The following is a 25,263-nucleotide window of genomic DNA, read 5'->3' on the forward strand; positions in this document are numbered from 1 at the left end:
CCACTGGGATTTTTGCCCATTCCTCCTTGCAAAACTGCTCCAGCTCCTTCAAGTTGGATGGTTTGCGCTTGAGAACAGCAAACTTTAAGTCTAACCACATACAGGTCCTTCTAAAAAAATTAGCATATTGTGATAAAGTTCATTAATGTACTGATAAACATTAGACTTTCATATATTTTAGATTCATTACACACAACTGAAGTAGTTCAAGCCTTTTTATTGTTTTAATATTGATGATTTTGGCATACAGCTCATGAAAACCCAAAATTCCTATCTCAAAAAATTAGCATATTTCATCCGACCAATAAAAGAAAGGTGTTTTTAATAAAAAAATAAGTCAACCTTCAAATAATTATGTTCAGTTATGCACTCAATACTTGGTCGGGAATCCTTTTGCAGAAATTACTGCTTCAATGCGGCGTGGCATGGAGGCAATGAGCCTGTGGCACTGCTGAGGTGTTATGGAGGCCCAGGATGCTTCGGTAGCGGCCTTATGCTCATCCAGAGTGTTGGGTCTTGCGTCTCTCAACTTTCTCTTCCCAATATCCCACAGATTCTCTATGGGGTTCAGGTCAGGAGAGTTGGCAGGCCAATTGAGCACAGTAATACCATGGTCAGTAAACATTTTACCAGTGGTTTTGGCACTATGAGCAGGTGCCAAGTTGTGCTGAAAAATGAAATCTTCATCTCCATAAAGCTTTTCAGCAGATGGACAGCAATAAACTCCAAAGATATCGATCAATGTAAGCCGATGAACATGCCCGGTTCCACTGTGGGTTTTGGTGGGTTTGGACCAGGGCAATCAGAAACAAGATACACAAGCATATTTGGTTTATGTCAGGGTTAACCACTCCACACATAAGGATCAATATGAAGATTTTCCAAACCGTATGCCAATAATCACTTCATATACCTCCGCATTGGTCATTCACCCACTTATGTATAATAATTTTTTCACATAATTTATTGTACACCATTCACATGGTGATTTTCACAATACCCCGTTATATGTTTAATTGTATGTCATTTATAGTTATTCACTATTTGGGTTATCATTTAGTCTTGTTTGTTTCTTTCCAACTGTCTATTGGTTTTTGTAGCTGCTCATATATTTAGGATAGCGCGGATTTATTTTGTTTTACATTCCAACACATTTACATGTTTCCCCTTAAACCACTCAAGTGTTGCTTTAGCAGTGTATTTGGGGTCATTGTCCTGCTGGAAGGTGAACCCCTGTCCTAGTCTCAAATCACACACAGAGTGGTACATCCCTGAACATCCCTGTATTTAGCACCATCCATCGTTCCCTCAACTTTGACCAGTTTCCCAGTCCTGACTGCTGAAAAACATCCCCACAGCATGATGCTGCCACCACCATGATGCTGCCACCACCATGTTTTACTGTGGGGATGGTGTTCTTTGGGTGATGTGATGTGTTAGGTTTGCGCCAGACATAGTGTTTTCTTTGATGGCCAAAAAGTAAAATTTTTGTCTCATCAGATCAGAGCACCTTTCTCCATACATTTTGGAAGTCTCCCACATGCCTATTTTCCAAACTCAAAACGTGCCATTTTGTTTTTTGCTGAATGTAATGGCATTCTTCTGGTCACTCTGCCCAACTCTATGGAGCGTACGGCTTATTGTCGTCCTATGTACAGATACTCCAGTCTCTGCTGTGGAACTCTTCAGCTCCTCCAGGGTTACATTAGGTCTCTGTGCTGCCTCTGATTAATGCCCTCCTTGCCCGGTCCGTGAGTTTTGGTGTGCGACCGTCTCTTGGAAGGTTTGCTGTTGTGCCATGTTCCTTCCATTTAGTTATGATAGATTTGATGGTACTCCTAGGCATCATCAAAGATTTGGATATTTTTTTATAACTTAAAGCGGTGGTTCACCCTCAATAACAACATTCTACCAATAAATCAAGCATAGTAATGCGAGCTACAGTATGCCTTTATTTATTTTTTTGGCCCCGTACTCACAGTTTAATGGCATAGTTAAGTTTCAGACTCCCCGCGGGGAATGGGCGTTCCTATGGAGAGGGAAGATGATTGACGGCCGGCTATGGCGCGTCACGCTTCCCGAAAATAGCCGGAGTAGGTCTCGGCTCTTCACGGCGCCTGCGCACAGACTAGGCGCAGGCGCCGTGAAGAGCCAAGTCCTATTTCGGCTATTTCCGGAGAAGCGTGACGCGCCATAGCCGGCCGTCAATCATCTTCCCTATGCATAGGAACGCCCATTTGAAGTCTGAAACTTCACTACGGGATTAAACTGTGAGTACGGGGCCAAAAAATAAAATAAAGGCATACTGTAGCTCGCGCTACTATGCATGATTTAATGCTAGAAACATTTTTTTTTTTAGGGTGAACCCCCACTTTAACCCTGATTTGTACTTCTCAACAACATTGTCCCTTACTTGTTTGGAGAGTTCCTTGGTCTTCATGGCAGTGTTTGGTTGGTGGCGCCTCTTGCTTAGGTGTTGCAGCCTCTGGGGCCTTTCAAAAAGGTGTGTATATGTAATGACAGATCATGTGACACTTAGATTGCACACAGGTGGACATCATTTCACTAATTATGTGACTTCTGAAGGTAATTGGTTGCACCAGAGCTTTTTATGGGCTTCATAACAAAGAGGGTGAATAAATACACACATGGCAATTATCATTTTTTTATTTCTAAAAAATGTTGTATGTATATATTATCCTAATTTTACTTCATCAACTTAGACTTTTGTGTTCCGATCCATCACATATAATTCTGACAAAAAAAAAACCCATTGAACTAAATGCTGTAAAGTAACAAAATAGGTAAAAAGCCAAGGGGGGTGAATACTTTTGCAAGGCACTGTAAAGTGTGCGGCAACCTGCTGGTGGTATTTGACCTTCAATGGCGTACTAAGGGGGCGCGGGGGGGGCGTGCCGCACCAGGCGCCACACACTAGGGGGGTGTCAGGCCGGCAACCCCCCCCCTCCGCCAATTAAAGGAGAGCCTGCGGTGACAGAATATATATAGAGTGCCCGAGCGGAGCATGTGGTGGATTTGCGGGGATGGGGGGGGAGGGGGTGCGACGAGCTGCAAGCGAGCCAGTCGGCGGCACATCTGGTACGTACCGGCGCGATGATCCCCTTCTCTCACGGCTCTGATCAGTCTTGGTCAGCTGCTGTCAGCCAAGCAGAGAAGCCGCCTCCCCCTCCTCATTTGTGTCTATACAGTGCTGTGCATGAAGTAGGAGGTGGAGGCGGCTTCTCTGCTCGACTGACAGCAGCTGCCCGAGACTGATCAGAGCCGTGAGAGAAGGGTATCATCGCGCCGGTACGTACCAGATGTGCCGCCGACTTTCTCAGGTGCAGCTCCAGCTCCTCGCACCCCCTCCCCCCCCCCCCCCGCAAATCCACCACATGCTCCTCTCGGGCACTCAATGTATATTCTGTCACCGCACACTCTCCTTTCATTCGCGGAGGGGGGGAGTTGCCGACCTGACACCCCCCTCCTCGACTAACCACTACTTCGGCCTCTCTGTCTGTGGTGTGTGTCTCTCTGTGCAATGTGTCCAGCCTCATCACACCACAATTGTCACTTTCGGCCCACCATAGAGTGGCCGGGGTCTGCACTGTAGCGGGGGTCTGCACTGTAAGGGGGCCTACACTGTAGCGGGGGTCTGCACTGTAAGGGGGCCTGTACTGTACCGGGGGTCTGCACTGTAAGGGAGCCTGTACTGTACCGGGGGTCTGCACTGTAAGGTGGTCCTGCACTGTAAGGGGGGCCTGTACTGTACCGGGGGTCTGCACTGTAAGGGGGTCTGTACAGTAGCGGGGGTCTGTACAGTAGCGGGGGTCTGCACTGTAAGGGGGCCTGTACTGTAGTGGGGGTCTGCACTGTAGCGCATGTCTCTGTACTGTAGCGGGGGTCTGCACTGTAAGGGGGCCTGTACTGTAGTGGGGGTAAAGGGGTCCAAAGGTACAATGGCTGTGTAATGTAAAGGGGTCCAGAGTTGCAGGGTGCTGTGTAATGTAAAGGGGTCCAGAGGTACAGGGTGCTGTAAGATATCCTAACAAATTAAGTAATGTTTTCGGCAGACCTTAACTTAATAAAATTCAGCAAGCCCCCCCCCCCCCCGCTTCTCAACTTGAAAATGTGAAAAAATTCCAAATTCATTCAAACGGCCCTGTTCATAGGTATGTGCACATTATACATTGTGTAGGTATGTGCACATTATACATTTTGTAGTTATCTCATCGGGCCTGGTTTACACCTATGCAGGTTGCAGTTGATGCATATCTCAGGTGAAGTCTATAGAACCAAAAACACAACTTGCTGGTCCCTGGCCCTTTCCATAAAATGTACAGATGTGAATATGTCCCATGGGAAACCATGTTAAATGGAGTGTAGTGTGTTACTGCAAAACTGAAAATGCACTAAAAATGCATAGGTGTGAACCAGGCCTCAATAGCACACACAGGGGGTTAATTTACAAAAGCTGGAATGCAAAATCAGGCTCACTTCTGCATAGAAACCAATAAGCTTCCAGGTTTTATTCCCAAAGCTTAATTGACCATACACAGCCGCACCAGATTCTGAGTGTACCAGTTTTAGTAAATCTACATCATAGTGGCTTCATTGTGAACTGTACAGGTTCACAACATTCGCAATGCCAGGTGCTCCAAAAGTTAATTTGGATATATGATGCAATAAAGCAAATATATTACAATTATAAAGAACCAGAATAAAAGTAATATAACTGAATTCACAATATAGCTATTTACAGCTATTTGCATGTACAGCCAAATAACTTCACGTCAACTGCACTGATCAACATACAATATAACTTTCCAAGTACATTGTAAAAAAAAAAAAAACACTAAGATCTGGAAAAACATTCCTTTTGTGTAAATAACAGATTCCTCTGGCAAAGGAACAGCAGGCCAGTACAGAGAAACCAAGACAAATAACATCCAGAACTATGGTGACCGGGCCCCTCCCATTGTCCCAACTACATTCATCTCCGACTGCCCACAGCTACTGGAAGTTTTAGTTGTTTTTAATAAAGTTCCACAAGAAACGTTAAGTATTTAAAACAAATGAGATTTCCCTGCTCACATTTTTAGTCAATTCTAAAAGACAAACATTTATTTTAAATAATGAAAAGCCTAATGTAATTCCATCCTTTTACTGAACATCTGTTAGGAGACTTGTGGCTATGTATTGTGATGCCTTTCTACTGGGTTATATATTTAACCCATACAAAGAGATGATAGATACTTCAGTGTTTACATAACCTAGGGGGAAAAAAAACAATGAACTACAATTAATATAGCCAAAGAATAGCCCATGATTTACAATAAGTCTTAAAATAGTGGTTTTGATACAGAGAAAGCTGGATTACTTGACCTTGACTGGTACAGTTAGGAACACCTATAATGTACGTGACTTTGCCACTTCATATTACTATTAAAGAAAAGGTGACCATTAGCCACAAAGAATTTTGACTAATGTTTTTATGTTGTCTTTAGAAGAATCATGCTATGCCCATCCCCCTCTCTATCCCACGCTGTCTAAATACAGCATAATGGAGGCCACTGAGGCTTTGTTTTGCTTTGAAAACTTCTCTGCAAGGAGAGCCCTTCCCATCCAAAAGATTATATCTGGGTCAGAGAGCAAGCACAGATACAAACCCCTGGACTCCATGACAAAGGCTTTTCAAACATTAGCAGGTCATCCCCCCATCACGACCTTCTTAGCCCTTCAAAACATTTTTCTTTCATGACCATCCAGTGGCAAAACCTCTCACACATCTTTGGTGAAAGACTCTGATCTCACTCTCATCCATGATCACCCTACCTGAAATAGCTAAAGTGGGCTCTAAACAGGATGACAAATAGACAAGCGGTAGCCTTGTCCAGCATTGACTCCTGTTAAGGTGAAAGACTTTATTTACCAGAGGTCTTAATGAACGCTGTCTAAAATGCATGTACAGAAAATATCCACAAGGTCTTTTGCAGCATATTAATTACCGCCTGCTAAATTAATTTGTTAATTGTTGAATGTAATTACTGTAGAACTTTAAAGTCAGTTGGCCAAAAATGGAAGTTAAGCTTTGCACTATTACTGATCCAATGCTGGCTAATGAGAAATGTAGTGAAATTCATGGTTCCCAAGAACTCTCTAGCTTTGTTTTACCCCATGAAATAATACTATTCTATATTAACCTAATAGCTCAAAGTATAACTAAAGGCGAGGGAGCATGCACAGGGCAGATAAGAATGGACGCCAAAAGCATGCTCCGATGAAGATCTGTTAGGATCGAAACATGTAAGCATCACGCTTATCAGCGATGAAGCAGGACTGACCACCACTACAGCCACCTGATTATATTTTTACTGGGGGCCTTCTCTCCCAACTTAAGAATCTATTTTTACTGCAGCATACATCACTGCATGGACATCACTTTGAGACATACAGCAAGTATTTAAAACTGCATGCTGACTTCTTATTGCCTATCTACACTGCCATCTACTGGCATTCAAAGACATTACAAAGGCATCTATTCACCCTGGAACTGAATGGTCTGGCCTTGGTATGCAGAGGACCTGATTTGAGGGCGCACTTCCCACCATACCACTGAAGGAATCTGCAAAAAAAACGCCGGCCCCTGTAACCAGAGGAATCTCTGAAATCTACAGATACTGACTACTTTCCAAGGGTGGTAAGATCTAAGCAATAAGCAGTTTTTGATATTGTGATCTGGTTTTTCAGCTGTACCGAAGTATGGTACATCTTGCTGATTGCAGCCTCTACAGCAATCCTTGCTTGGTTCCAACAGATCCCATTATATGGTAATCACACCTATCACTGCCAAACTAGCAGTGTTTCCAATGACTTACTTGCTGCTGTCTACCATTGAATTGTAGTTCTATCTACTTCTTCTCCATGTGGAATTTGTCCCCTATGAACTGGTGATAGAATTGATTGGAACTGTATCCAGCTTCACAGATTTTTTTGCAGCTATACTATCCTCAATCTAGCCCTGTGATTTATATATTCTTTATCATGCCCCAGTTCTTTGATTCCTGCAGGTGTATGTAAGCTGTGTGTATGATTGTGGTGGCCACTTGTCCTTGTTTAGACTAACGTCTAATTTTACTAGTGCTGTGGAGATACTGGCACTTTTTGTGTTATTAATGTGTTTTTATGTGGATAATTAATAAATTGCAGTCATATTTATCCGTATTCCTTTTTGACCAATTCCTTTTTTTCTCTCCCAATTTTTGATATGCAGTACTAATTCAGAGGAATGCAGATGGTAGTATTTAATATTATATCTATGACCACCATCAAATCGGATAAGATGATCTGGTTAGTGTGACTAATGCAGGATTGCCTCTTGTCACCTAACTCTGACTGCTTTGGATGAGTCACCATTGCCTATATTTTTGTGAATTATTTTGGACGCCAAAAGCAGTTGCTCCGATTAGCACAGTGACTCTGGCAGCTTGCTAAGGGCCATAACCTGCCTGTACTTTTTCATCACCAAATTGAGGCTCTATAACTAGGTGCATGTCGTCGTCGAGCAGGAAGTCCCGGGGCTCAGCTCAGAAGTCATTAACACACTATCTGCTCCATGCTAGAGAGCAGTACAGCATGTCTCAAAATGGCACGGTGGATCAGGACGGCTCCCTTGTTGCTCCTGCATCTCCCCTACCACCAGTTCCAAGAGCTCCTTCTGCAGTGGGTTGGGTTGTGAGTATGCATCTTCTCTTTATAAGGCAGACTTAGATGCTAGTCTTGATGTTATGTTTACTAAATTAGATGCAAAGTTTCAATCTGAGCTGCATAAGACATTGCAAAAACTCACAGGAAATTGCAGCATTAGGAACCAGAACAGACAGATTTTGGAAACAAAGCAAGATGAACTACTGTAGCCCTGGCAGGCAGTGATCTTAGCAGAGAGCACAAATCTTTATCTGCAGCATTTACTCAAATACAGGCACAGGTTGAGGACTTGGACAACAGAAATTGGCAAAATAATCTCTGCCTATGGGGTGTCCCTCAATTGGTCACAGACTTGATTCCAGCAGCTATCAATCTGTTTAAGTCTCTCCTGCCTGACCATGAATCCATGGCCTTCACATGCGATAGGATCCATAGAGCCTTTAGGCCTAAACCACCAGCAAACCACCATGTGACAGTTCTTTGCATGAAGGACTTCTTGATTACAGAGGAGATCCTGCATTCTGCCAGAAACCCACCTAACAAACATGGATGGGTATACAGTACAAATTTTCCCAGATATCTCCCCTGCAATACTGGACAGATGCTGCAATTTGAGAGATTACCATGGCACTCCAGTGAGCCCATATTCATTACAGCTGGTGGTTCCGCATACATCGCAACTACCATTCTAGAAGGCCAAGAAATCTTGGTAAAATTGGGCCTCCTGGAGGCTGAACCAATACCTTACCCACCTTCAACTCCCGGACCATCTCTCATATGGCATACATCCTCACCCAGGAGAGAACGCAGGAGAATTCAACACAAAATTGGTTAAGGTCAGAGGTAACAGATAGTCAGTATAGCACTATAATGATGTGTTTATTTGATTCTGGGATTGGTCACCCTAAGCACTTCTTCTTCTGACTCGACGTCCAACCATATTTTGAATACTATTAAACCATTTTGTCAGGAACCATTCCCTGGTGCTGATTCATAGATGCCACACCCAGCTTTGATCTTAACTTTTCCACAGTCAAGTATATACAAGACTTTTTTTTCATTGGTTCAGTTGGTTTTTGATACTTACGCAGCTGAGTGGGAGACCAGGATATATCGATTTTGAGTTTTTTTTCAAGATGTATGTTATTTCCTGAGCCCAATTTGTTCTTGCCTTCATTTCCCGTTTGGAACATTTTGCTTTTCCATTTTGATTGCTATTTCTAATCATTTTTTTTCTAGGCTACATGCTTTACTTTTTGGAGGGGGGGGGGGCACTTGTTAGGCAGATTTAAAAATGCAGATCGCAGTAAAAACACACTACATGCTTATCTGCAGCTTCTCCATTGAAATCTATTGAACCAATAAAAGCACCGTTTTGCATTTAAAGAAGTCCTTGACCCTTTTCAAAAACAGAGGCACAAAAATGCATTGATGTGAACATGTTCTATAGGAACCCATGTTAAAACAATGTCCTGCATTTCTGCAAAAAGCAAATCACATGAAAAGAGACAGTGGTGTAAATGGAGCCTTTGATAGATTGGTGAAGTGCCTCACCAATCAGCCATCTTTCTTGGAAGGGCATACATGTGAAGCACCTTTTAAAGATAGCTTTATTTGTTCTAGCTTGAAACCATAGGATTCTGTGCATATGAACAGATATTGGAGTCATTCTGGAAATTTGTCTCATATGTTCTAGGGAACCTACATTAAAAAGAGCCGAGCCGAAGGCAATTGCTGTAGTAGATATGTAACAGCACAATCCTGAAATCCAGGGTCATTTTGATTATGCTTTGTCCTAATCAAATTAGAAGCAGTTTGACATACGTTGAATGGGAACAAGAGCTGGTGGCAGGGCCTACGAGAGCAAAAAAAGATGACAGATCAACCACAGAAATAGCCCAATATTTTGCAAACTCCTTGCTCTGCATAGAGATCAGCAGATTTTAAGTGGAGTGAAAATACTCATAGACTGCATTCTGTCTGTGAACAGGGAATGTTTTGTAACATTCAATGGTTATCTTTGTACCCAAAAGGTGCATATCGAGGTGGGGGAGTGTCAGGCTGCACACTGGAAAAGCTCTTGAGAACAGAGGCAATGAGCTTTTTAATGTTAGCGAGCAGATCGTGTGAAGCTCGTACATAACAGTCTGGGTAAGAGAATCTTTCACAACTTCCTCCAGTACTGTCCCAATATCCTCTTCATTACCTACTGTGTCTGCATCCTCTAGGACAGACATATGGAGATACTACTCAGGTTGAGAAACAGGAGTAGGAGAAAGACAGAGCTTTTCTGAGCCCTAGACAAAGATGGCTTTATTAAGGCTGCAATCTATTCAGAGTGACATAAATGTACACACTTTTGCTTTTGTTAGGTAGGTCACATGTTGCATGCCTGAAATAGAGCTAGAATTGGATGCAGACATCAGGATTAGAACAGGGTCCTGCTCCGATGCAAGTGGATTTGCCTGTGGATTTTAATCGTTTTCCTTTATTCTGGTCTCCACCATAGCTAGTGTGTATCCTAAAGGAGTAGAATGCCGGAGATGGGGTAAACATGTATTGAAATAGTTTGTGGTAGACCTCTGGTAATGAATCTGCATGGTGAAAAGAATCACAAGTTTATTAAAAGGGCTCTAGGAGAAAGTCAGAAAGTCGCATTAAAGTGTGAGACCATTGGTGTGATGCAACACTTGGTCATCCACCTGAGACTGAGCTCTAAATGGTTTATACTTTAGGGCCAAGTTTGAAAAGTTCACGGCACATATCTGTCAGTACACCACAGATCAATGAGTACAATCCAAAATCTTTATTGAAGAATGATCACATCACAGTGGACGAAGTGCAACATGTTGGAGCCATGCAGGACACCTTCGTCAAGCAAGACTAATGAAGGGGTACCCTTGCAGGATTTACTAACTAAAGCAAACATTTACCGGCTGTTCCAACAGTGTGGGTCTGGGTACAGCTTCAAAGGTTTACAGTACTGAGGTTGAACTGATCCAGATTACACTGCTTCAGTTCAGGAATTTGAATAGAGAGGGGTTTATTGAAGAAAAATAATGAATTAGTGAAGCAGATGAATCCACAAAAGAGATTCACCACCTTAAGGCCCTAGCACAAAACTGAGGATCACCTGAAGGTACATTCCTCAAACCTATGGTCAGTATCTATCCACTCCTCAAAATTATCAGTAACCAGGATCTACTTTATCACTCCTACGCTGACGACACTCAGCTCTACTTTCGTATAAACAACAAAAAGGACCAATACCTCGAACTAGAAAAATGCCTCACTTTGATAGACAACTGGATGACTGAGAGTCACCTTAAACTCAATGGATCAAAAAACAGAACTCCTGCTCCACGCAGATAAAAAAGACATGGACACCCCCGCCCATATTGGGACAGACCATTACCCCTAGCACCAAAGTCAAAAGTCTCGGAGTGATTTTTGACTGAGACATGACAATAGATGCACAAATTGGGTCAGTAGTCAGCGGATCCCACCATCTTCTGCGTCTGCTACGAAGACTCGTTCCCTTCATCCCTGAAAGACACTGCAGTAGTGGTGGGAACAATAATCAACTCCAGGCTCGACTATGCTAACTCCCTTTACCTCGGTCTCCCAAAATATCAGATTGCCCGTCTACAAGTCGTCCAGAACACGGCGGGACAACTGGTAAAAGGAAAAAAAAAACCTGGGAATCAATTACTCCCTCCCTGAGGTCCCTCCATTGGGTGGCTGTAAAGGACCGAGTCTCATTCAAGGCCCTCTGCCTGACACACAAATGTGTACAAGGAACCGCCCCCCAATATTTATGCGAGAAAATAAAATACCACAACCCAAATCGCATTCTTCGATCCACTAACCAAAATCTACTACAGATCCCCAAGACCAAAGGAGATCGAAGATTTGCAGTCCAAGGACCTCGACTGTGGAACACTTTACCAACTAATATCGAACGGAAGAGAATCACCAGGTCTTTAGGAAAAAACTCAAGACCCATCTTTTCTGAAGGCTAAATAGAAGGAAATGGATACCAAGAGCCTTGAGGCAATTCAGTTCGCATTTGTAGCGCTTTACAAGTTATTCACTCACTCTATATGAAAATGTTGCATGTGTCCTGTACGGTTTGATTAAGAAATGATTTTTCTGGAGTTTGGCTTGAAGATGAGACCACTGAACCAGTTTATAGATTTCCCATATTGGTTTGACGCCAACTAAACAATGAGGATGATAGCTTTAGTGTATCAGAGTTTAAAACCATAGGCCAACATTAAACAGGATTGTGCAGTTAGTCATAAATGTGACAGCTATTTTCTCCTGGATCAGGTGTCAATGTCATGTCAAGAAGGGGAGCCGTAATAAAAGCCAAGCTTAATTAGTTCAATGCACAAACTATGCCACCTGATATGTCCAAATGCTAATGCATATCACTCCCACATGGAGCAGATTTACAGAGTGACTTATTACATTGAAAGGTTCCCCTTCTTTTCTAAGACCAGGAGGAAACGCAAGCTGATGAAGGCGGCGAGGCCGCACCTTCGAAACATGTTCTGATTGGCCAGACAGCGTGTGGGCGGCTCCCCAGTTTGTAGCCCTGGACCACTCCCACCCAGAGACACAGCCAACATCTCCATCATGCCCATTGAGGCTCCAGCTGCGGCTAACCGTGTGTCCCTCAATAGAGACTTTCCAGCGGCCCTCCTGTGTAACTGCATGTGGAAGTTCCCACCCGCCCTAGCACTCTGCAAGTGCTCCAACATTTTTCATGCACGTTTTTAGTGTTGTTTTATACTATATACTGAAAAAATTCCTAAGCCGTTTAAAGGTTTGGCTTAGCACTTCTCTCACCTCATTTTGCTATTCTAAGGACCAAACTGCATTGTGCAAACCGTTTTTTTTCCCACAGAGAAGGCAGGGTTAAAGCAGTTTGACCTCGTTGCTCTTGAGTGGCATACACTTTAATGCTTGGCTCAGAAGACTAGTTTGCAGACAGCTCTAAAGAATTTTTTGGGATAGTTGGAGAGCCCATACTTCCGACTAGTTGTGAGTTTTCATTACTAGCAGTTGGGCTGGGTTATTAATCTTCCACATTATGATTAATGCAGCACCAGGCAATCCGATTGTCACATATACAGGCACACACACACACACACACACTATGCAGTATGATTCTTGTGAGGTTAAGCACTACAAAATGCCCCAAATCAACAAGAGGGTTGATTTATGAAGAGTGCAATATCTGGTGCCGCTCTGCATGGAAACCAAAATTAGCTTCCAGGTTTTATTGTCAAAGCTTAACAAGCAGAAGTAGATTGCAAAATTTGGTGTGGCTGTGCATGGTAGTCAATTTCCAGTTTTAATAAATCAACCCCATTGTGTCTCATTAGGCATCCAAGTTATGGAAGCATGAATGTAAATATATAGGGCAGAGAAAAGAGGTTTTATGAGTCTACACTAAACAGCTGACCACTCTTTCAGGTCCAGGTTCTTGAAGATTTATTTGGTTTATCTGTATGTAAATGGTAGGTTTTCGCTCAGAATCTGGATCTCCATCATTCAGACTTGCTCTACATACAACACCCTCCCAATGAGCAGAACATATAAAAGTGGTTATTGTAACATTTGCAGTAAGATAAATATTCCTATTACTCAAAATGTGAAAGATACTAAAATGACCACAGTTGCCTTATTTATTTATTTTTAATAGCGTTTGCCAATTTCTTGAAATGGCCATGTTGGAAGGAATATATCATCATGACTGTATTGTGTGTTCACTGTAATGAAGCACCAATATTTCACCCAGTGCAGGACAGGCGCTTTAGCAAATGCTGCCCCTTCCAGCGCACACTAAACCAAATCTCTTCAGTATCCCATCTGTCGGCACTGTCCTGGGTCTTATATTTTATGCATGATATACCCGGTTAGCATCTGCCTAAGGTATTGTCTCCATGTGACTGCATAGTTGGAATATGGTAAATTAAAGAGCAGGAAGTGAAGCAGAAAGGCTTTGATTTGAAACTCCATATCTCCTTTTAGCAATAAATGTTGTTCATGTTAAGCAACTTCATATAGGTACAGAGTTTTACAGTGGTTTGTGCTCAACACCAGATATAGAAATATATAGTCATTAAAGTATCAGGCCTGATTAAGAGACACGAATGTCTTGAACGTGCACATCATCCCACGCCCGGAAGTGACCTCAGATATGCAGCACACTGTGGAAACCAGCTCCCTTCTCTTTGGTTCCGAGAGCGTCCGGACGCTGCCGCTTGTGGCAAGGAGATGGCTGCATTTCAGCACGAGTGACGACTGCCTTCACTGGGATCCCCGCGGATGACAGCTCATATGTTTCTATGCCTGACCTAACACTTGTTTTGTGAGTAGATTTTTTTTTATATACCATTACTATTTTAATAAAATTAAATAAAATTTATCTGCTACGCTTAGAAGACGCCGCTTTGTGTCTCTTTTGCTGTTCTACAGATTGCTTCATCTGTCAGCTGGCTGCCATCTAGCGAAGTTTTACTATTACAGTGTTATGGACATGGACTAATGCATATCCATTAACCGTTTACCTGGACTCTGGTCATTTCACTATTCACTCCTCCCTCCCCCCTGTATGTATTACATATGGGTACACATTGGGAGTGCGCTCAATCATTTGTTTTTGGGGGAAGGGGGCTCTAGGAGCAGATTGGAGTAAGGAACCAAAAAAAAAAGGCAGTCACGGCTCTCAAAATTGTAAGTAAATTTATAAAACATCTTAGTAGTGGTGACAGTGGGGGCTTATTTACTAAAGGCAAATCCACTTTGCACTACTGAAGGTGCAGTCTCTGTAGATCAGAGGGGGACATTTCCGATCTACCCCTCAGGATTTTACAGCGTCTGTACTTCCAAGTGCCCTTTCAGTGCAATTTCAAGTGCACTTATAGTTTGCACTTGTAGTGCAAAGTGGATTTGCCTTTTGTAACTAACACCCAGTGCCTCTTTAAACATCTAAACTACTGTATACCCAGTTGTTTCAGAATGAACATGCGCAGACACATGCACTGGAATCTAACACTTCATACTTCATTTTGTTTTTGTAGAAAAGACAATATTAGTGTCCATGACATCCAGACACACAAATATTAAAGAAGGGCAGAGGCTGAAGATGGAGAATTAGAAATGAGTGCCTGTTATATATGGAACCCAAATAAGATACAGAAGACCAAGGCAGAAATGCCTTTAGAAACCATAGTTCCTTTATTATACAATGTACTATGCCACATGATCTTCATGCTTTCTCTTTTCTAGCTTTGTTTCAGGATCAGAATTGCATTGGACATTAAAACACCATAACTCCATTGAAAGTTGTGCGTTAAGTAACCTTACCATGTTTAATTTGCACAAGTGGTCCCTTATAGCACATACTTGACACATGGGGGGGATATTTACAAAAGGCAAATCCACTTTGCACTATAAGTGCAAGCTACAAGTGCAAAGTGCACTTGAAATTGCACTTTGAAGTGCAGTCGCTGTAAATCTGAGGGGTAGATCTGAAATGAGGGGAAGCTCTGTTGATTTTATTATCAAATCATGTGCAAGCTAAATGCTGCTTTATTTTCCTTGCATGTCCCCCTCAGATTTACAGCGACTGCACTTCCAAGTGCACTTGTAGTGCAAAGTGGATTTGCCTTTCATGAATAACCCCCCATTGACTAAGGTGTTATGAGCTGGGTAAAATGATTATACCTTGTAGTAAGATGCAAGCTTTGAACACAAATTGACAAATTTTCCACCATGGTGATTAAACATAGTTTACAGAGCAATGCAATATTGTAGAACTCTTATTTCTGCAAAAAATTGAAGAATACGTGACAACAAATTGGTGGCATGTTGTGTCTTATATGGTCTCTTTCCCTCTTTGAAAAACAAAAAACATGGAGGTGTGGCACTTGTGCCCAAAGTGGCAGTGTCTTAAGCTGGATACAGACCATTTAGATTTTTTTTCCTTTAGATTTACCAAAACTATAGAATGAGGTCAAACCTAAACACTTTCAATTTGGCAATTAGGCAGATCTTTGCAGTGTGTATCCAGCCTTATGAAAGCCTAGTTGGTATATTTCCTGCTCCTTCACTGCCTCCTGAGAGCAGGAGACCACCCTGAGAAAACTCCAGTTTTGAATGGTGCCTGTGTCGTTACTTTACTCCAGCAGAGGTAGCGAGAACTGGTAAGCGAGTATAACTTACTGGGGTGTGGCAATCGCCAGGCATGATCACTTTGCTCAGAATGGGCAAAGGGACAGGGTTTTCAACTAGAGACAGCCTTCATGTGTCTTGTTTTAAAATGCTGAAGATTTTTTTTTTTTATTTGTAGACAGGAGTAAAACTTTATGGCACAAAAGCTAGGACTTGGGAATAAATGTCTTTGTAGACCAAAAGTTGAATTCTAAAACCATATAAGCCTCCCTGCTAGTGTTAAAGCCCTGTCCACCTACTTGCACATCTTTATATTAACTACTGAGCTAGTGCATATTTATAAAGGGGGTTACTAATGCGCAAGAGCGAATGCATAACATTCTTGGGTCAATAGGAATGTGCAAGAACAAGGCAGGCAAACAGACATTTTATAGTATCAACAAAAAGTAGTACAAAAAAGGCAAGAAAATCTTTTTTATGAACATATTGGAGAGGGATTGGAACACCTATTAGTTTTTTTTTTGCTGTCTGTGTCCCCGTTAGGGAGATTCATCCAATTTGTAATTTGCCATCATCATTGAAAGTAAACGAAAATCTAATTCTGGGTTGTCCCCAGAAAATAGAGGGGAGACCTTCCAATGAGGACACTAGTTTTAGCGATCCCCAATGAGTCCCTTAATGTGCAGGGATTTCGCATCACTTCCTGTTCTGAATATGGGACAGAAAATGAGGGTAAATTTCCCCAATGGGACACAGATGGCAAGCAAAAACCTGACAGGGGTTATAATTCTCCCCCTACTTTATCCAAAATAAAGTTTTGCCTTTAGTTCTACATTAAGGATTAAAAAATTGAAGCATGTCGGGGTTCCATGACATTCTTGCAGAGTTCTGAAGGAACAGTCTGGTGTCAGCATGTTATAGTGTTTGGTAACGTTTCTTTTTGATAGGTACATTTTATAGAAACAACGCATACAAAGCCATTCCCGTATAAGAAAATAAGACACAAACTTCAAAATACCAAACTGACAGTGGAATTAACTTTATTCTAACTGCAGATTTAAGGTATACAACCAAACATTTGCTATTTTTGTTTTTTTATGAGACTTATAAATAAAAATACAAAAAATGTTCACTACAAAAAAATTTATTTTACTGTTAGTAGGATGTAAAAAATATTTTCTTTGCTATACAAGGCACAAACTTCACTTAGTGACAATGTAGAGAGAAAAAAAAATCCTGCAGCATTTTATTCAAATTTTTTTTCTCTATCAAAATGAAAAACAACAAAACCCAAAGAAGAGAGAATGAGAAACACCGTAGTTACAAAGAGATGCTCGTCTACACAGCATGGCGAGGGAAAGTGGCACAGAGAGGGAGAGAGTCAGTAATGTAGCTATGCCCTCTTGAGATTACTGCGTCTGCGCAGCAAAAAACAAAAACAAAAAAAAAAAGTAATAAAAACAGAAATAAAAAGTTAACAAAAAGCAATACGAAAACAAGAAAGGCAGAAGCTCATTAAGGTTTTGGCTATGTCCTTTAGCTTGAAATAAAATTAACATAAGCTAGGTTTTGCCACACTCAAGATACAAATTAGTTTCTATCAAAAACAAATATCACAGTGCTGTTTTCTAAAGCAAAATGGAACTCAGCATTTACAACTATATGTGTGAATTATTCAAAACGGGCAATACATACTACACATAGATCTGAACACTGGGTAACTCCAGCCTTATTACCACCCTCAACTACCAACAATGTGACACTGGAACATTTGAATCACAAAATGACCTATAACCATTGGGACTCCCAAAGAATGAAGTACAAATTTGTACCTGAAACAAAGCCCATCACATGTGTTTAAGGCTACAAGGCTGTTGCTCGTGCTGGGGGTTTTAAAATTCATATTTCAAATTGATTGGTCAGCAATAATTCCTGGTTGTTTTAATATGTCACATTAATTTACAAGCAAACTGGGTACAGATTGATCAGTTAAGAGAGCCTCAATAACATGGAGGTTCATGAATATACCAAGTCGCCAATGAATCCTTTGTTGTCGGACATATAAATGCTCTATATTTGATAGCCATGGTTAACAACCAGACATAACAGGGCATTGGGGCAACTACAAATGTTTTTCTTCTCCATAGGGGTTTTAAATAAACTTCTAGAGATTCTCAAACCGTCATCCAGTGTCTTTTTCTGATGTACTTTAATGATAGAATCATACATACATTATGACAAGAGAAATTAATAAACGCAAACTAAAAAAATAATTAAAAGTTAAGGCTGATGTAGGTTCTCTCTTCAGTAGCTTTTTATTCCAAATCAAATATGAGAGAATCCATGCCAAGTCAGAAGTGTATTATATATAAGCTAATCAAATGGCTACTTTAAAAGGCCACTTAAGCAAAATGAATACTTGTACAAACTACAGCTCACCCTTCATAACAAAAGTATTCATTCGTTTATCCACGGCAACAACAAATTTGTATGAATGCAGAAATAGGGCTTCAATACTGCATTCTGATGACACACAGGACTGGCTGTGATCTTCCTAAAATTAGGAACATGTATGACAACAAGGGTGTTCAAATTTGTGCTTATAATGCAAGGGCAACGCCATCACCCCAATACTGGGCCCTCCCATTAGTATTCCCTTCTTCCCGCAAGCCTTCACTCCCAATAAAACTTGTTCTTAATCACTTTTATGAATTTAATAAATTACATAAAATTCCAATATATTGAAGGCAACTGAAGTACTATACAACCGAAAAAATGAGATTCATTGCTCATCCGATAGGAGAAATTCCCCAATACAAAAACCATTACACTAACTAAATCATATAGGCCAACTGACCTACTTGACCAGAATTGTTTATATTTTGGAAAGTGGGTGAACAAGTAATGTGTGCACCTAGCTACTCTATTAGCTTTTAAAGCACATAATGATGGAATATGATTGATTGGGCAATACCTTCACAGCTCTTTATTAAATGTTTAGGTCTATTGGTACCATAGGACAATCAAGATTCTTTGCATGGCTTCCAAATGAAACCAAATGGATGCCGAAGCCCAAGGATATAAAAAAGGGAGAGAAGAGAACACGTGGGTAGTAAAAACAATAAATTTAGTACTCAGTATAAGCTGCACAACTAAGCATTGGTTTACAGCAACTATAATTACATAAGCCTCTTTCAATGGGTTGTACTCAATATGGAACACCACACTACAGACCAAGTAGGCAAATCTATTTTACTCTGCAGCAAAATCTGGCTTTATGGTTATATTTGTTTTACACCTTACATGAGCCACTGTTTTGTTAAAAATAAAACATATAATAAAGAATAAAAGGCTGGAAAAAAAAAAGACAGGGAACATACAGAAGAGAAAGGAAAAAAATATATTGTAGGCAACATAACCAGTAGGCACCCAATAAACTTAGGCAGAGGGTGCTGAGGTAGACTTAACATTTAATCATTTTGATGCAGGTCGGGTAGACAAAAATGCCAAACCAACCAGCAAAAAAATGGTCAAAACCCATTGATAAAACACTATATATTTTATTATTTTTTTTTCTTGACTTCTATTCATTTACTTCTGACAGCAATTGCGACTGGCACTTGTGCTGTTATAACACGGAGGCAAGCAGAAGAAAGAGTCAGAAAAAAATAATGTAAAAAACAAAAACAACACAAAACAAAAACAAAAAATGATTAGAAAACAGGGGAGGGCAAAGGAAGTCATTTTGCTAGGTCCCTCATGGCAGTTGGTCCATAATGCTACAATAATTGTGCACATAAAATATATATGGACAGATTATTTTGCTGTCTAACCAGGCCCCTTCTAGAGCAGAGCACATGCAAAACACATCATGAGAAGTACAGCAAAGACAATAGAGCAGACAAAATCCTTTGGACTGACCAGGGGTGGCACCATGGGTAATGTAAACTGAGTCAATTGAACAGCTTGTCTAAATAGATTTAGAAATTTGATAAAGGACTAGGATCAACAACTGTAGTAGTTGAGATAATCAGTTATTAGTTAAGTTCTGCAGCAAAAATTACAATACAATTCCTTGTTTATAAAGAGCAGTGTCTGTTGTGCGCATTACCTTCCTGGTGTATGCTTGCGACTTCTATCTTGAACAACAATTGTCCGATGGAGCATACAGAAGGTCGGTTTGTCCGATAAAACACATCCGTCGGACCGTTGTTGAAAAGTCCAATTGTGTGTATGGGCCTTTAGTGCTACTTTCTGCCCAGTAACTTACAAAATTGGCTTTCGCCTATATAGCCTTTCAACTGAATAAGGCATTATTGTCATACTTTTTGCATTTTTGATACTCCTTTTTAGGTTAGGTTACATAATTTTTGTCATCCTTTAAATTAGGTTTTAGAAACAGACCAATTACCAGGAATGAAATATTAAATGTTATGCAAGCAAGAATAAGTAGTCATTGCTTGGACGGGCCAATAACAGACATCAAAAACAGCATACACCAAGAAGTGGATATTAGCCTATTCTACAAGTAGAGTCTCCCTAAATTTTGGGAGCAGTCACATTTTTTTTTAAATTTTAAAGTTTTGGTTGGTCTATTAGCATGTATGACTACTGAAACATTAGCAACTAGCCACTCCTGGCATAAATCCAAAAAATGCTGCTTTTTTTTTCTTTTACAAGCAGAACAATAATGATATACTGCAGCAGACTTTTTATACATACATATTTTGTAGCCGACACCATTGCTGCTTTATTTTTTTTCTTTACTTTTTTTTTTTTTTAATTAGAATACAAAAATGTTGAGGCACAAAGAATAAAGTAGCCTTTTCTCTGTCAACATACAGCTGGCATTGATAAGAACAGAAAACACTACGTTACGGTTTGAGGTTAAATGAAGAGATCTGGGATTTCAAACAGATTACAAATTAATGCAATTCATGATCTTTCAGCACTGATAAATGCTCCATATCGAGTCTGTTTAATAACTTGGTACATAAAGCAAAGTTACACTAATCTGCTGTGGATAGTGATGCGACAGCCTTAAAATGGCATTATTATAATTGTTAATGTTGCAAAATGTACAGTATAATACTGACTTGAATTAGTGGACATAGGATCCAAGTTATAAAAAACAAAAATCCACCTTTCTGAAAAATAGGATATTTGAGGACGATTCTGACCAATTGGATAACCTTTGCAAACACTTTTGGCCAGGCTATCTTTCCTAGAAAAAGTATTTGGACAGGGGAAAAAGTTTACCCAAACCAATGAAACAAAAAAACAAAAAAAACAAACACAATCTTTAGAGGTTGAAACAAGGAATTTCAGCCTGCAGCAGTTCCGTTAGTCGGCAAAAGAGGAAGGAAATGAAATTTGCACAACAGGGATAGCCCAAAAAGTTTTGGCTGGAGTTGAGCTGTTTAACTTTCACACGCAACAACTGTTTTTTTTTTTTTAACCTTTTTTAATGACTACAATTTATACGAATCAGGAACTAGAGGGGCAATGCACACTACTAAACACAGCAAATTATTTCAGTGCCCTGCTTTACAATATCAAATTAATTAGAAAGATGGAGTATTTAATATGTTTTTGTCCAATATAGAAGCAGATGTATACTGAAAAATAAAAGTCAAAAATATTTAAAAAAATGTTGCCTTTATGATATAGGAGAAAAACAAAAAAGTACATGAAAACGGTTATAAAAACTAAAATTGAGTGACTGGTCCAGAAGAAACATTGCAGTTAGCATATCTTCCTGCAGCAGCCCCATGTGACCAGTGCCTCAAGATTGGTCTTAAAACCCAGTACATAATGTGGGATTTTGATTATTGCAGCAATGAGTTTCTTCAGCTGCTTCTTTACCGTTCCTTATATCAGATAGGCCAACAAAATGTTCTCAGTATATTTTCACTTTTTTTTTTTAACCAATTTTTCTTCTTGGGTTTCAAGGTACAAAACATAGTGCTTTAAAATAGGACTTTAGAATCAGGCCGTCTCTCCATTTTACATGAAATCTATAAATTTTGCTTTACAGACAGAATGGGGAAAAACAAAATTAACGTTTTAGAAAGTCCAGTAAAAATTTGAGGAGACAATACACCAAAAAGCGTAAGCAGTGTTTACATTCCCACACCAGCAGAAGCAGAGTCTCTGATTAAGCACAATACTGTATGACTTTCAATACAACTGAGCACGCAAGGTACTTCTTGACCAGGCGTGCATACACGCGTACACATACACACAGAGTCCTGTTCACGTTACAAAAAAATATATATAGGGCCAAAACTGACAAAAAGACTAACAAATATTACAAAAATATCACAACTTTGCAAATATTTGTCCTGCCCCTTGTAATGTTTATTTTTCATGTGTGAGGAGGAGAAAGTTCAGAGCAGAACCTCAGGGAAGGGATAGATACAAGGTGGTTGCCATTTGCTTTTCTGGATCAACTTTAATCCCTTATCCCCTGTGTATGATGAGGAAATCCATCAAGCATTTTGCCTTGAAGATTTTGGCTGGCATTCATCTGTTACTGTATGAGTCTGCATTGGTACATACTGCAAAAAAATATATATAATGTATATCTGCCAAGAAATTTTAATACTTTAATCACCTTCACATTATGAATTTTGAACAAAACAAAAAAACTAAATTTTCTATTCACAAATTCAAGTTTAAACCACAGATCCTTCACTCACCCTCCTGCTACCCCTTAGAGCTACAATAAAATGTCTCTAATATGGGGAGCCATTTGAACCAATCACACTCACTTTTTCAGTAAGAGGATGCAAAGCACAATGGGATGTGCCAAGTGTACAAACTTGCAGCAACCAATCAGAAATCACCTTTCAGTAGAGCCTACTGCAAATCTGATGGGCCACTGAAGGTCACTACACCTTACATGTCTATCTTGCTCTTCCCAGTGTCTTACTGAACAAGCCCAAAAGTGGCTCTTGGCATTTCAAATGGCAAAAGACAACAGCAGTATCTTAGCCCTTTGTACAACAGCGGTCAAAATAGGAAGACCACTCTGCAGTAAAGAAGGTTAAAATGTCTCCTCTGCTTCCCCCCCCCCCCCAATAAGGCTATCTACCATATTATTCCCCTAAACCAATTATATTTCTTTTTATATATAAATGCAGCTTAAATCACAAAAAACAGCAAGAAATAAAAATGAGATGAAAACAATGATAGCATTTAAGCATAACATAAGATTAACATTGAACGGCAATAACAATAAAAAAAATAAAATATATTAACCCATTCGCTGTCAGAGGGACCTATAAAGCATGGTTACATGTGTTGTAGGCACCTCTTGCAGCACACAGGTTAAGAGGTAGCTTTTATGAATGAAAAAAAAAAAAAGCCCAAGCATTACGCAAAAGGGCTGTGTCAACCCTAGATTGAATACCATATTTGGTACAGAAAAAAAAAAAAAAAAAAAAGAAGACACATTGTTTCATCCTGCCCACTTTGTATTTGGCACATTCCTTTCCTACAATGTGTCTTATGGAAACAAAATGCCTTACATTAGGCACTGGTAAACATGAGGTCATCAAAAAGAAGAAAAAAAAAATATTCAAGTACAATGTGCTAAAGAAAATTAAACAGACTATGTACATAGAAGCAGCCCCTATTAAATTTGACCTCTGTGAAAACATACTGACTCACAAGAGGATGCTGGGAATTTTTTTTTTCAGATGCGAAAAAAGGGGAAACAAGCAAATGAATCAAACACATCCATTAACTTGGCTATTACATAGGTAAAGGGCTGCCATTTATGCTCTTAGAACCAATTCTTTTAGCCACAGATGCAAAACGAACTTTATCTGCTGCCTTGCATATCTCTCCGGACCCATTAGACCAGTGGGTCCGGACCTGTGGTCAGTACAGACATGCTGACAACATGTTCTATCAGCTTTGTTTAGCTAAATTCACCAAAAATGGTGTCGCCGTCTTTGCCAATAATTTTCCTTCCAAATGAAAGTAAATATTTTCCAAAGTGCTCCACTTCAAAAATTTTATTAGACACCACAGCAAGTCACTGACTCTTTTACTGTACTTTGACAGAGCTTAGGGAATGACATTGTTGCATACATACGGACTGCACTGTAAAAAGAGACTAGCAGTGGACTAAAAAAATTGAAGACAAAACTTATAATTTGAGGTTCCAAACCCCTTCAGTGCTACAAAAAAATAAAAATAAATGAATACCGGATGGTATTACAAGTTATGCTCCACACTAGAGCAGGATACTTTCTTAAACAATCCAGCTTACTTGGCTAGGACATTTACATTACCACAGCTGGATCCAAGGAGTATTAAACAAAGGTTTATGTATATTTCAATTTTGAAGTCTCTAAACAGGTCTTTGGATGGCATTGGAATCATCTCAAAGACCTACGGATGACCAATTTGAAATCAAAGTGACCCCCAAAATGGTAGATACACACTCTCCATCAGTACCTAAAAGATTACAGATTTAGTATTGGTGAATATCCCCTCACCAGCAGTAACAGACAGAACATATTTTGCCCAATGCACATGTGCATAAGGACTTTGTAGTCATGGAGAAAATCTTTTATACACAAGTTACTTCTCCAAACAATGACATGTTCTTCAAATATTGCAAAATATTTTGAAACTGGGATAGATTAATGCCATGTGCAAGATTATTTAATCTTATCATGGAGCACACATTCAAATCCAAAAAGGAAAAGCAGCAAAAGTTCCCATGAGAAGGCCAAAAAGGGGGAGGATGTGTTTGATTTCTTTGCTTTAAAGTGGGTTTTCAACATGTCTGTATTGCTCAGCTCTCCCCATATTACTGTTTCATCTCTCCGACAAACATGAATTTATTTTACTACACATAACACAAATACAAGTAGGTCTTTTCAATTCTCCAGTCGGCAGGGATATCCTCAGGTTTGTGACTCTTCATGTGCTTCTGCATGGCAGATAGGCTGGGACAGTATTCGAGGCAGATGGTACATTGATAAGGTGAGGCTCCGTTGTGGGTCCGGAGATGTTTTATCATAGCAGAATAATCCCGAGAGCGCTGGTGGCACAACTTGCACTCAAAAGGTTTCTCGCCTGAGAAGAATCAAAAAAATGGTGAAAATCATAATTTGCTCTGGTGAATTTCTGAAAGTTTTTGAACCATGCAGATTAAGATCATTCATACAGGGAGATCTAAGGCTTGTTAACTTCTAAAGGATTTCTACAACCATTAGTAAGAATTATACCAGATTATTCATTCATGAGCATTTTTTAACCAAGATGAGTAGTTATTTATGCAGCCTAAAAAAATCCAATGGGCCCTTATTGTAGGGTTCAAAGGCAAGACTTAATGTAAATAAATGTTTA

The 25,263-nt window shown here is 40.0% G+C and overlaps 1 protein-coding gene across 5 annotated transcripts in view; it reads right to left on the bottom strand.

Annotated features, from left to right (window-relative positions):
* Positions 1–16,917: 16,917 nt before the first annotated feature.
* The window catches only part of ZBTB16 (zinc finger and BTB domain containing 16), a 171,300-nt gene continuing 162,954 nt past the window's right edge, over positions 16,918–25,263 (bottom strand). For all 5 annotated transcript variants that reach the window (XM_040326036.1, XM_040326039.1, XM_040326040.1 and 2 more), the window contains exon 7: positions 16,918–24,990. In XM_040326036.1, the coding sequence (XP_040181970.1) occupies positions 24,761–24,990 (230 nt within the window). In that variant the 3' untranslated portion in view covers positions 16,918–24,760. The remainder of the gene's footprint in view (positions 24,991–25,263) is intronic.

The sequence above is a fragment of the Rana temporaria genome, chromosome 10, assembly GCF_905171775.1.
Source record: "Rana temporaria chromosome 10, aRanTem1.1, whole genome shotgun sequence".
In the NCBI taxonomy this organism is placed as follows: domain Eukaryota; kingdom Metazoa; phylum Chordata; class Amphibia; order Anura; family Ranidae; genus Rana; species Rana temporaria.